The sequence below is a fragment of the Talaromyces marneffei genome, chromosome 7 (assembly GCF_009556855.1).
Source record: "Talaromyces marneffei chromosome 7, complete sequence".
Taxonomy (NCBI): domain Eukaryota; kingdom Fungi; phylum Ascomycota; class Eurotiomycetes; order Eurotiales; family Trichocomaceae; genus Talaromyces; species Talaromyces marneffei.
In genome coordinates this window covers 1,792,904-1,805,956 of record NC_072354.1, presented here as the reverse complement: position 1 = coordinate 1,805,956, position 13,053 = coordinate 1,792,904, and the positions used below count along the sequence as shown (strand labels likewise).

Sequence of the window (13,053 nt, the reverse complement as noted above, 5' to 3'; positions counted from 1 at the left end):
ATCAGCTATCAAGTTTTCATAACAATTAGATATCCATCGTCCAATCCCCACCGAATCCTTCATTAATCTGACGCACAACCCCAGTCCTCCCATAACTATCTGTACCAAGACCACTACCACCCTCAGCACCACTAACCGCGTTTGCCCGTGTGCTACCCAGCACAGTTACACCCTTAAACCCAACACCAGGATTATAATCAAATGATCCACTGACCGACAAACGCCCATTATCATACATGAAATGCAGATACGTCGTGCGCCCCGGGTTGACCGATTTGCCATCATCAATGTACAGACTACCAGTAGCTTTACCATCCACGTCCGGGGCAACTAGTAACTCAAAGTCGTGCCTACGTAGTTGGGTAGTGGTGTTTGCTGCCCCGGCGTTTGAGCGTAAGGGCACTATAGAGCCGCCGCGAATGTGCACGGGGATGTCGGTGTAGGTGACGTTGTCAAGGTTAAGAGTATTTGAGTCGCCGTTGGGTGTGACGCGTTCGCCGGTCCAGAAGTCGTAGAAGATGTCCTGCGGAGGGAGGTAGAGCGATACACTCTGTGAACCTTCGACTGTGACGGGGGAAACCAAGATCGATGGGCCGAAGAAGAATTGGTAGCTGATGTCGAGTGTGGCTGGGTCGTTTGGATACTCGAAGAATAATGGGATGATGGTTGTTGGTGATCCGTCAACGGTCTGCTGATAGAAGGCTGTGTAGAGGTAGTCGAGTAATTGGAAACGTGCAGCGATGGCTTTCTGTGCTGCTGCGGTAACCAGAGGCCAGCGGTAGAATTCTTGATATTTGGCTGAGATGTCTGCATGGTTACGGTAGAATGGGTACCAGGCGCCTAGCATTGCCCAGCGTGCACAGAGGGTTTCGGTGGTGTCGTCGTTGAAGCCGCACACGTCGGCGCCTACCATGGGCATCTGGAAGATGGATGCAAATTCCATGTTTTGGAAGATAGAGAGTAGGTAGTGAGCCCATGTGGAAGCGTTATCGCCGGTCCAGTGCCCTCCTCTGGTTCCGTCGCCGGCGAAAGTGCTTCGTGAGATGATGAATGGTCGTTCCGAGGGACGGCGAGATAGGAGGCCTTGCCGAGACCGCTCAATCATATACGATGCATACAGATTGTGCGTGTCGTATTGAACATAGCCGCCATACTGGGAAAGATCGGTCCAGATTGTACCAACAGTCAGAGAACCAACGCCATTTGCAATTCTATAGCCCGGATATAAGAGATCACGGCCGAGAAGACCGGTCATGTTAGCTGACGTAGTATCCCGTTTCGTCTTCTCTGAAGTGGCGCCAGGAGGCTGGAAGTCAGATGGGAATCCGGGGATAGGGTCCCATGTTGTGCGTAGTGGTGGCGGAGCTGGAGGGTCGTTTTCATCTATTGCTACTTGTACTGGGTTTGAGCAAGGGTAACCACAGAAATTGGCGGGCTGTATGTACCAGACTCCTCCATTAGTATGTATCCGGCGTATATTTAGGGGATATAGCGCATACCTCGTTCATATCAATCCACATGCCATCAACTCCCACACCAGACTGGTCATCAAAGAAAGACTCGATTTGTCCAGTCCAATAAGACTGTGCATTTGGGTGAAACCAATCAACATACGACACCGCTCCTGGCCACATAGTCGCTACAAACGTGGTTCCATTATCATATTTGATTAATACATCCAAATCCACCGCTGCGTTGTATGACGCGCTATCATTCAACGATACAGGCGGATCAACCATCATGATATACTGCTGGTCATGGTTATGCAGATATGCAACTAGTTCTTGCATCTTGTGCAAAGGGAACCGGTCTGGATCGAGGTTCCATGTTCGTCGAAGGTCCATGTAGTCAATATCTGTCCACATAGTTTCGAGTGGGATGTTAGCCTGTGAGTAGTTGTAGGCTACTTCCGCAACCCACATGACGTCTTGGTAGCCGTATTTGCATTGATGGAAGCCATAAGTCCAGTATGATTGTTGGGCGGGCTGTCTCATATTAGTTCTACGTTTCAAGAAAGTCGCCCTGTCAAGAAAGAAGACTTACGGTACCGACAACACCAGCATACTGACGCGCAACATCAGCCGGTGCAGGACCCGACAAAAAGTAAAAATCGAGCACGCCGCCGATAATATTATACTCCAAATATTGCTCACCCCCGGCATTCTGATTGATTTTTATGTCCATACCGTTACTATTCGATAAAAACACGCCGTGGGCCTGACCACCTCGCATTTCGATATAGATTGGATGGCTGCTATAAAGATTCGAATGCGTAGGCAAAAATGCCTGGCCAACATTCCACAATGTGCGTGTGTAGCCAGTAGTTTCTCGTCTGAATGAGTCTGAATCTTCGCCTATGCCGTATATATAGGGATTTGCCGGGAGAGAAGTACGAAGACGTACATATTGACTCTGAAAGATCAAGTTTGTGCCAGATGTATTGAAAATGGTTTCTCCATTGGAACTGCGCTGGATAGCGAACGAGAATGGGTTGTTTGTGTATTCAAAGACTAATTGCGACCGCCGAGAAGATGAGTCTCGCTGGCCGGATGGAGGGTTCAAGATCGATCTGGGGATTTGGTAGACTTGTTCGTTTTCATCGTAGATTTTGACGTGTAGTCGTGAATCTGTTTTTCGTTAGCACAAAACTTGCTCGAAGATTTTCGCGGGTATGAAATTGCGCATAAAGTAAGTACCTGTTTGGTATTCTACCAATAATTTGAGATGACTCAAATCCTCGCCATAGGTATTGCACGCACTCCCGGCAAGGATTAAATCTCCCGTTATTGAGCTATCAGACTCGGCCACATTTATCAATGTGTAACCCGGGCAGTCTTCGATAGGGGCAGCTATGGCAGCGATCTCCAGCAAGGGAAGAAGTAGAATTGGCCTCCACAACATCGCGGACAAGCTTTATCAAAGACTATGTTCGCTTCGCGAAACTACAACAATTGAGAATTCAAAACGGGAACAAACAGGATTATTTACAGATGTATTTATAAACATTCCCTCTCTTATCCACGTCTCCACACTTTGCTGGCAGGCCAGTGGGCAAACAATCGCGATATTTCGTAGGGGGGTATGCATTCCGGATGCCATGCGGGTTTTCGGATCGACCTCCAGCATGCAATCACCCATAACAAATCAAACAAGGGATGAGGGGGACGATAATTGTCCTCAAATTATCGCCAGGCCTGGGGACGGAGATCTAGCTAGCTAGTCGCTGAACGGATCCATTGCAAAACCTATGGGCCATCATAAAAGGAATCAAAATTTGCCCCGAGATGGTCTCATGACTGAAGTTTTACAATCTACGTTGGATGAAGGTTGGCCGCATGATTAACGCCATAATGCGATGGTAATCGTTCTTTGGCCGCGGAATCGAGCCTCATGACTGTCATTTCTGGCTTGGAAAGCAATAGTTTATTTAATGACGTTGCATCTGTCTAATTATTGAGATGAACACCACGGGGTAGGGGTAGGTCATACAAAAACAGGGTTGCTCCTTAGCCCGAATGTTTGATGTTTGATGCTTGCTTATCTTTTTTGGGTAGACTATACTCCATTCACGACCATGTAAATTCGTAAATTCGGTAAAGATGAATTTTTTCTCATCAATCTATGGTTTCTCGGTGTTTACTATCGCAAGCGATACTCTCCAGTAATTAATCCGAGGACGTATCTCGCATGAGGAAAGCTCTTTCTTTAATATGAAACATCCTCTGGAGGCCTCGGTGCGGCGCCTACCAGCCGAAACGAGAACTCACCTCAACCACCAGGGTCCTCCTAGCCAACGGCCCAACGCTGATCCGATGATCTGATGACGAAAACGAAAAGAACAATTTTCCCCGCTTTATTCCTTGCCCAGTTTTCGGCGGAAGGTCTCGCTTGATCAGGATATAGCTTGTAGACCGAGGAGTAGACCGCCGTCGATCAGGTCGGCTCGTGCGACTTTGGGCATCTGATAGGCTATGCTACGGAGGTTGCTAAAACACTCTCCCCCGCTGTCGATCCCTGTACTAAGGTAGGTATACGGAGAAATGAGGGGATATTTTCTTCTTTGATTTGATGGCTTAGTATGAATTCAGGAGCACATGGCCTGGAATGCGGTGGTGGCACAAAAGGGGTTTTTTTGTCCGTGGGTGAGGTTGCATTTCTTGAACAACCATGGCACCTACCGCCCATTTATGGACGGCATGACTCGAAATACTAGAAGGATCAATCTTTACTAGTATCTTTTTGTACCCCGCAAAAACTACGATGTCCAAGTGTGATACTTGAGGGTTTTAGCACAGAAGCCCTAAGAGTTGATTGACTGCAGCCTATGTTCTGTTCAAGATACACCCGTATCCAATCAAGGACAGTAAGTCTCCAACTCATCCTCCTTTCACTATCTTCAACCCTCTATTCCAAATCCCTCGACTTCGATCTCGCCTTGTATTGATAGCGAACTCTTTCAGGCGGCTTCTCCTGCTCCTTCTCCACAACCCTGTAAATTAACCGCTCATTCACAGTCTGCATCCGGTCTCGCATGTCATTTTCCTTGACCTAACCCATAACATCAACGGTGTCAGTCTTATCTGCTCTCATTCCAAAAATTCGCAGTACATAGGATTTATATATAGTCAAAGGGGGTGAAACAGGGGAATCACCATATATCGACCGGTAGGCTTGCCTTCATCGTCTTTTACGAGCGAGTCTATGACGCCCTTGTGTCGGTATGGATCTATTATCAATAACGGTCGTTAATCTCAATCCCATATAATATCTAGGTAGGTGGGTGAGGAGGAGGGCATACCGTCGATAGGACTGTACTCAATCCACTGTCCAGGCTTGAATCTCGGCATATTTGTTGGCGGTTGATCGAAACGAAGCACAAAACACAGCAAAATCAGGACGAATAAATATCATTAATTGGTCTAGCTAATGCCTAAATACAAAACACAAAAGAAAGAAAGAAATAAACCGCGCATCAAAAATAGACTCTCTCAGTATGATTAAGAATGATATCATGTGGTGGTGGCATTCAATGTTTTTTTGTCCGTACCTACCTACAACCACGGTACCTCTAGTGGGTTAGGTTAGGGTTACCGGTAACCACAAAGACAAAAAGAAAGATGACGGAAGCGTGGTTCGAACACGCGCCACTTTCGTGAGTAGGGAGCTTGGTGATTTTGAAACAATCACAGCCTTAAATCTACCGCCTTGGACCACTCGGCCATTCCGCCTGATATAATAATTTGCCAACTCCGGGTTGGGTCTAAGAGACTGAAAGATAGAATATGAGAGGTTAGTTAGGGTTATGAATACTATTACGGTAGCCCTATCTATAACTCGACGGCAAGAGTCGTGTCAGGGCTGGTCGGGTGTGGTCTAGGATAGGGATTGAATGTGTGATTTCTTCAAGAGCGAGGTCAATAATTAATAATCAGAACTGATTCCATTGTCCGTTATGCCCTTGCAAAATCTTATTCTCATCCCTTGATAGGTGGTGACATATCGAACCACAAGGACGACAGTATTCATGGTGCTTCAATATGTATGTCTCTTGTTGAAACCCAAATACAATGCTCTTATTTTCGAAATATCTTATATAGGTGAACTGATATAGCAGCTAGGCCAGCAGGACAGTATCATACAGTTGTACTTAGGACTGTGTTAGGGCTAAATGTTGTCCCGAAGCACTGACTACCCGCATTCCTCGATAAACAAGGCATGACCAGCATGGAAGAACCGAGAAACCCAGGAGACCAGGAGCTTAGAAGCCCTTCGACCCTCGAAAATGATATCGTTAATCTAGGGCATGATGTATGGAATGCATCAGATAATGACAGATATACCATTTCATCCATCCGACCTAGACTTTTTCTAGTCTTCATCTGGCGATGTTTTCTATCTACAATCAGAGTGACTAAACGCTCTTTCAAGCGCTCAGCCGGCAATTTCCTAGGTCAACTACACAATGCATCTCTCCAAAATCATCCTCTCATCCCTCCTCCTCTGCACAACAGCCTCGTGCGCTGAAAAATCCTTTTCATCCGCGTCAACAACAATAACAACAACCCTATCCAACGCCTCAGGCGACCATCAACCCAACACCACCTCGCCCATCCACCAACACCAAGACGACAAAGAAAAAGACATTGATCCATACCAGTCCTCTCTAGACGCCATATCCGAGGAATGGTCCCAAATCTGCCGCCTGGGTTGCCAACCAGGCACATTCCCCAGCGACACATACTACCTCACTCGATACCTACTTCCGCACTTGATCAACATCCAATATAAACCCACCTGTAACGCCCGGTCCACGCATCTCAAGTACTTTCAAGAAATTATCCAGTGTTCCGGCCGCCACGATTTGTGCGCGGAGAAGTTAGATAAAGGGACGATGAAATGCCGCGATAAGGCACTCAGAAAGGTGACGACGAATCTGAAGCATTTGGGCGAAGCGGGCATGGATTGTGAGCGCGAGGGAGAGTGGCAGGGTGACTTTTATGGGAGTGTGTTGGATGGGATGAGGTGGTTTAGGAGACAGGTTTGTGCGCCGGGGTTGGGAGAGATGATGACGATGGTGATGGGGAAGAAGGGGGGTGTGGGGGAGATGAGGGATTGTAGGTTGATGGTACGTTATTTTGTTATCTTTCTCTCTTTTGCAATCAATTCTGATGAAAGGCTATTTGGCTGATGGTGCGTATAGGGTACTTGTATGTCGCCGGTTGGGGAATTGTGAAGCAATTAGGGAGGCAGGGGAAACGTGTGATCAGAAATTCAAGAACAGAAGTCTTCTATGCAAGGAATTTTCATCTCCAATCGATACGGAAAGAAAACTTAGTCAAAAGAAGTGCATGAATTAAGAATGTGTAAATCATTTTATTCGTATTCAGTACAAACATTCTCAGTCATAGCGAGGCAAGACACGAGCTGTACAAGTACAAGAGCAATCAATCAATCATCGACAAACTCCATGCAATCTGTAATACATCATGATTTGCAGCAGAAAAAGGGTACAAGAAATTAAAGCCCGACTGACCGAACTAGCAGACAGACAGAGAAGAAAAACCAACAATCCGACAACGCCTGATTCGCCTCATCCTGTAATCAAACCAAACCATCCAAAAGTAGAGCAAGAAGAAAAGATCGCCGACGCAATACAAACGTACTTGCCAACCTGGTATCTATAGGGAGAAGAATAACTTCAAAACAGCCTATAACGCAGAATGCATAGTATAATGTTGTATATAAAGTCATATTCGTAACTCGTAAACGGTCAAGACCGCGGCAATTACTTCACCCTCGTCGGGGAAGCCGTTCCGACGCTGCCCACTCGGCCGCTGACTTTGCGGACACCCTTGGTTTCGCTTTTGCTGTCGGTGACTCGGCGGGGACTGGAGCGAACTTTGCTCATGGCAATAGCTCCTCTGCTGGTGGGGGTTTTCTGTGTGATAACCGCAGATTCGACCCAGTTTTCCCGGTCTTCGTGAACTTCGTAGCTGGTAGTGACTGTTGTGGAGTAGCTGATTGATCGTGTCTTTGGAGAAGCACTGGGGGATCGCGAGGCCCGTTTGGCAAGTAACCGCATCTGAATTTCTTCTTCGCTTTCACTTTGTTCAGTTCCCGCACGTTGAGTTCGTTTACCAGCGGCTTTATCCGTTTCTGCACTGATAGCTAGTGAGCCTGAAACATTTCGGGCGTAAGGATGATGACGAGAATCTTTGCGATGGGACTTGCGAGGTTGTCCAGGTGTGGGCGCAGGCAAGTTTTCGTCGGTGTTAGAGTTGGAAGCTTCGTTGTTGTCAATCTCTCCTAGGGCAGACCTCTTGGAATGACCGTTGTGCTGGGGAGGTGTGATGGTCTGTCCATTGCTGGAACGCTGCTTGTTGACTTGTCGGCCGGGTGTAACGGGCACCGTCAAGGCCAACTTCTCCCGCATAGTATCCTCGAACCACCACTCTCGGAAAGCACCCTGGTTGAGGTGCAGCCAGTGTTGTTGTGGCCCGACCACCATACCAGGACGCATGAACCTCATAAAAGCGATGATTTCATTCGCGGTGAATCCGTGTCGGTAGATCAAGTATGCACCGATCAGACAACCGGTACGGCCCAATCCGGCTTTGCAGTGCACGGCAATGTTTTTCTTCTGAACGGCGATCATTTCATGTGCCATCTTAATGAATCGTCGAACCAATGGGAGTGGTGGGCACGTTCCATCCTCGAAGATCATATCGATGTGATTGATGCCGAGCGCAGTGAAATATGATGGACAGTAAAGCTCAGAGTTGAGTCGCACTACCAGACCGACGTCTCTCGATGAGAAATGCGTCAAGACATTCTTGAATGGCACGGGAAGCTTAGAAGATAGAACTTCAGATACTGTCGATGGCAGAGCCGCGTATTCGGGAGTGTTGGTGGGGATAGGAGCAACGGGCCGTTGTTGGGGTGAAGCAAATGCAATGAAGTTTGGAGTAACCCAGTTGAAATCGCCCATATCAACTCGTTCATAACGCTCATACCTATCATCGTCAGTACAAGTTGTCTTCCAGATCAGGGGGCTAAGGACTTACTCCTCCAGGCTAAAATCTTTCAATCCACACAGAGACTCTTCCTTGGCTTTCCACACACCATATACGACATCTTGAATGTTCAGGATGAAATCCGCCTGGCTGTATCCCGCATCGCGGAAAGGCATGTATGGAGGATCGGCCTGAGCAATAGGCGCCAGAGCCAGATGGGGAGGCCACGACTGAATCAGCACCATATAGCACGCGACCAAGCACGCAGCATTCGCCCGGCTCCGAGGATCGAGCTTGCTGTAGAAAACCACAGGCTTCTCAGCATTCGCTGGGTCGCCTAGGATCTCATGGAAGTGAACGGCGAATCGGTACAGATGGCCGATGTGTAATGGACCGAAATCCGCGTGGAATGCGTTGTACAGGAGAGTGTCATCCACGGTAAAATAGACCGGGAATTTGTGTTTTGCGGCTCGTACGGGGCTTTGCGATGCTTTTGCCGATCGCTTGGATGGAGAAGATGCCTGGGTCGGGAATGGAAATGCAGCGTAGGGATCCGGTGTGGATGAGTACGAGGCAAGATACAGGCGATCTGCGATTGCATTAGAACCTCATTCAAAAGAAATCGGGAAGATTTATTACCCTGAATGTACTCGATCACCTGGCCGTGACCAGCGGAGCTGTGCGACGGCATGGTGAATTCGGCGGCGGTTTGAATGGTTAGTTCTCAGGAAATGGTGATTCTCTGCTGTTTGACACTTCACGGTGCACCAGATACAGTGTCGGAAGTTAGTCTGAAGCAAGAGATGCAGATTTATTGACCTCGCATGACCAAACAAGAAGTAACCTGTACTGCAATTCACGTTCGGCAGTATAATAAGAATGTTAAGTCGAGAGTATGCGATATAACAGATGTATACTGAAGCAATTCGTAGGCAGTACTATAATCAGAGAAAGTAAACAGGAGGAGAGTCGAGGATAAGAGATGAAGCAGGTGGGAGCAGGGTAAGTAGTTTATTTTGTTGGAGCATGAAGATGAAGTCGGCCATAGCAAGAATCATATCATAATAAACGGTGAGTGATGGATCCCACCGGTTTTGCGGGCTGTGATTGGCGGATGTGTTATGATGGCCTTATTCTGGCCTGGCGTGGATTAGTTGGCCAGGCAACGCAGAATGCCTCAGGCGTCAGGTGCTCGAGTCGGTCAGCCAGCCAATCACAGCCCACGTCTCGGTGCCTGGATTTGAAGCATTTCACCGGGATTCATGATCATTCAGCGTGTTACAGAATGCGAAAACATTGATAGCAACGATTGATTCCGGACAAAGGACAACAAGGTAGCCGTGGGTGACGCAACCAATATGTTCCGATGTATTTATTCTTGTTGGTTTTACCCGCACGACAACATCCATGTCAACATCCATGTCAACATCCATGTCAACATCCATGTCAACATCCAACCTTGAACTCCCTGTCAGCGTCACGTAGCATTGCTTACTTGGGTAGTATATTTTTCGCCGGCTACTATTGAACGCTTTATTGCAATGGAACTGCCATGATACTCGGAAGTATTCAAAATTATTGAGAAATCGTAGCTATCTTCGGCCCCAGGAGAAGCCATCCGATGCGACTGCACACACAGTCGCAACATGAACTCTCCCAGCTAGCAACAAAACTTAGGTATTTGTATAGATCCATGGATATTCTGCTCAATAGCATATTTTTTGAGTATTACTTCTAGAGTTTTATGTTCTCGCTTGCCAACATCTGAACATTTCAATGTTGACGTTTCTTGAGCTCTCTGACTTGGGAACGAAATATATAATATATATCGGCGGCGTTACCGTTACCTAGGTAGCACTTATAACTTAGTTATATGTTATGCTTCTAGATGTCCAATCTTCCTTGAATAGAATACAGGTATTCACTAATTCCCCGAAGATTATGCAATAATCAAGTATTCCTCGTAGCAGACAATTCTATCACCGTCAAGGACCTATTGATTCTAAACTGACTCGGATGATCAAAATTTTGACGTTAGGGTTATGGTAAGGGTCGGCATGACGACAATCGGCTGGATGCAGCTGCCCCGCACCGTTCGAATTCAGACTGGAAGACTTCCCACCTTCAATCATTCACCATCTCGATAACAGCGTTATTCTCTTGACAGATCTCATCATTCAAAATGGCCGCGGCTAATCAAATAGAAGCCGACTTCCCATATTCTTTGTAAATAAACCACATCTCAGTCAAAAAAAAAAGAAAAGGAAAAAAAAACATGGCTAACGGCGTCTAGAGTCATCTCGATCCCTCTCCCCACCAACCGCCTCGCCTCAGCAGCCCTTCAAGCCATCCAAGTCGATCAAGAACTCTCCCCACTCGTGCGACGAGATTTTGCGCTCATATCCCCCAACCCCGATGCGAATGATGATGCCGACGAGGCGAGCAAAACCGTACTGGAGACTACCTACCGGGCCACGACGAATCGCATGCTACGGGTCTCTGTGAATGGATTTATGGATACACTGGGGGTTGTGTTGGGGGTCATTGAGGAGTTGGATGTTGATGTGCTTAGGGGGGAGCTGGGGAAGTGATTTGACACCAGGAGGGTAGGAAGGAACTATATTGGTAGTCGATGGATGGGCCCTTGCCTGCTTGAAGGAAACCCTATGCCAGCGCCATATCCATACGACATGGTACATGCCTAACGAGGATACGACTTGGTTATGATTGTAAGGCTATGCCTTGCAACGAATCCCTTCTGACAGAAGAGGAGCATCAAACGGATTCCTCAAGGAGTCACAGCATGGCTGGTGAAGAAGGCGAAGAAAGCTTGAGGCTGAGCCGAACGGACAAGAAACCATCAGGCCACAGACGACAGTCCATGATGCTACGAGTATGACATGACATGGACATCCTGCATCCTTGACGAGTTGATTACATGGGCACATCATTCTAGACCACATACCAGTGGCTATTATGACCGTCGGCACTGAACCGCATCAGATTTGATGCAGCGACCGTGCCCAGGGTGTTCTTCATATATTCCATAGTAGTGCCGCTAGTCCATTAGACAATCCCTAGTACCATGTCTGAGCGAGAGCTCTAAAAATCCCTTCATGTATATGATACGGCCGAGGCAAGGCAAAGGTACCCGCCAATTAAAGGGCAAGCCCGTCGATAAGCTCTGATCCAGCGCTCTGATTCGCCAGACGAAATGCCCGATTGAGGCGCCTTTTCGGTCTTCTAAGTTCTGGGTCGTGCAGTGGCTTCATATCAAACGTGCGCATCGTGACAAATGTTTTACACTACGAGTACGTACTACGTACTATTATTATTCTCCGTAGTTAGGTTACGAATACGACGGAACTCCATCGTTCCTCGGCACCGGATACCCGCCCTCCCGAGGATAACATCGGTTCATAGTATAACTAGAGTACCTACTATGAAGTTAGTATGAACAGTACAATACCGTAGCCCTCCCACTGATTGGTCCTCAGCGGCCGTTGAATTTATCTGCGGACCCATTACGTATTGCCTCAGTTTCTACAGGGTAACTCTTGTAACGTCACTGCGTCCTTATATACCACCATCCCACCCGTTCGATTTTGTCAGATTCTTTTCTTCTGGCAATAGATCGCATCCAACTCAATCGACAGGATTTCGTTCTTACGCTATTCGCATCATCCTAGGCTGTTGGTTCGTTATCCCTTCAATTCTCGAGAGCAGCGGCTCGTACTAACATTAGTGCTTGTGGTGAGAAATAGTTCGTGACGACCCCTCATTTGTATACACAACCGCCTCAGATTAAATCACAACAGCACAATGGCCTCCGCGACCACGTTCTACGACTTTTCTCCTCCTGACAGTGCGTCGTCTCCTCTTCCCCTCCCAAATATCCGATTCCTTACTTCGCGAAAGTACTAATGAAGAGCGAACAGAAAAAGGAAACCCTTACCCCTTGACAGACTACAAGGGCAAAGTCGTCCTCGTCGTCAACACAGCATCCAAATGCGGCTTCACGCCCCAATTCGCCGGCCTTGAAAAACTCTACAAATCTATCGAAGCCAAGCATCCCGGCGCCTTCACCATCCTGGGTTTTCCCTGCAATCAGTTCGGAAACCAAGATCCCGGAAGCAACGACGAAATCCAGAGCTTTTGCCAGGTTAATTATGGCGTTACGTTCCCCGTACTGGGAAAGATTGATGTGAATGGGAGTAAAGCGGAGCCGTTGTTTGAATGGATCAAGAGCGAGAAGCCGGGACTACTGGGCGTGAAGAGGGTGTTGTGGAATTTTGAGAAAGCCTTGATCAATGGCAAGGGTGAAGTTGTGGGGAGGTGGAGGAGCATTACCAAACCAGAAAGTTTGGAGGCGACGATTTTGAAGGAGATTGATATTGCGAGTAAGGATGTGAAGGGTGTGGAGGTTGTGCCTACGGCGACGGAGACTGCTGCTTCTGCTGCGCCGGCGGAGGAAGCTAAGGAGGCTTGATTTTGATATCCTTATGTTATGTTGATGTTGTTGTGTGTTCATGCTCGATAC

The 13,053-nt window shown here is 47.5% G+C and overlaps 6 protein-coding genes across 6 annotated transcripts; 3 read left to right on the top strand and 3 right to left on the bottom strand.

The window, feature by feature from the left end:
• Positions 1 to 25: 25 nt before the first annotated feature.
• EYB26_009307 (uncharacterized protein) lies at positions 26 to 2,901 on the bottom strand (the record flags this gene model as incomplete). Its single annotated transcript, XM_054268557.1, has 4 exons — positions 26 to 1,435; positions 1,500 to 1,985; positions 2,044 to 2,627; positions 2,697 to 2,901. 4 exons carry the CDS (start codon positions 2,899 to 2,901, stop codon positions 26 to 28), a joined length of 2,685 nt encoding a protein of 894 aa, XP_054124532.1.
• A 1,503-nt stretch (positions 2,902 to 4,404) lies between these two features.
• On the bottom strand, positions 4,405 to 4,847 carry EYB26_009306 (uncharacterized protein; the record flags this gene model as incomplete). Its single annotated transcript, XM_054268556.1, has 3 exons — positions 4,405 to 4,548; positions 4,653 to 4,726; positions 4,799 to 4,847. The coding sequence occupies 3 exons, from the start codon at positions 4,845 to 4,847 to the stop codon at positions 4,405 to 4,407; spliced, it is 267 nt and encodes an 88-aa protein (XP_054124531.1).
• A 1,115-nt stretch (positions 4,848 to 5,962) lies between these two features.
• On the top strand, positions 5,963 to 6,733 carry EYB26_009305 (uncharacterized protein; the record flags this gene model as incomplete). The annotated part of the gene is made up of 2 exons (XM_054268555.1): positions 5,963 to 6,625; positions 6,701 to 6,733. 2 exons carry the CDS (start codon positions 5,963 to 5,965, stop codon positions 6,731 to 6,733), a joined length of 696 nt encoding a protein of 231 aa, XP_054124530.1.
• Positions 6,734 to 7,285: 552 nt separating this feature from the next.
• Positions 7,286 to 9,204, bottom strand: EYB26_009304 (uncharacterized protein; the record flags this gene model as incomplete). Its single annotated transcript, XM_054268554.1, has 3 exons — positions 7,286 to 8,513; positions 8,565 to 9,102; positions 9,153 to 9,204. The coding sequence occupies 3 exons, from the start codon at positions 9,202 to 9,204 to the stop codon at positions 7,286 to 7,288; spliced, it is 1,818 nt and encodes a 605-aa protein (XP_054124529.1).
• A 1,491-nt stretch (positions 9,205 to 10,695) lies between these two features.
• EYB26_009303 (uncharacterized protein) lies at positions 10,696 to 11,104 on the top strand (the record flags this gene model as incomplete). Its single annotated transcript, XM_054268553.1, has 2 exons — positions 10,696 to 10,739; positions 10,807 to 11,104. The coding sequence occupies 2 exons, from the start codon at positions 10,696 to 10,698 to the stop codon at positions 11,102 to 11,104; spliced, it is 342 nt and encodes a 113-aa protein (XP_054124528.1).
• Positions 11,105 to 11,955: 851 nt separating this feature from the next.
• EYB26_009302 (uncharacterized protein) lies at positions 11,956 to 13,002 on the top strand (the record flags this gene model as incomplete). Its single annotated transcript, XM_054268552.1, has 5 exons — positions 11,956 to 11,960; positions 12,147 to 12,209; positions 12,259 to 12,276; positions 12,332 to 12,378; positions 12,452 to 13,002. The coding sequence occupies 5 exons, from the start codon at positions 11,956 to 11,958 to the stop codon at positions 13,000 to 13,002; spliced, it is 684 nt and encodes a 227-aa protein (XP_054124527.1).
• Between the last annotated feature and the right edge of the window lie 51 nt (positions 13,003 to 13,053).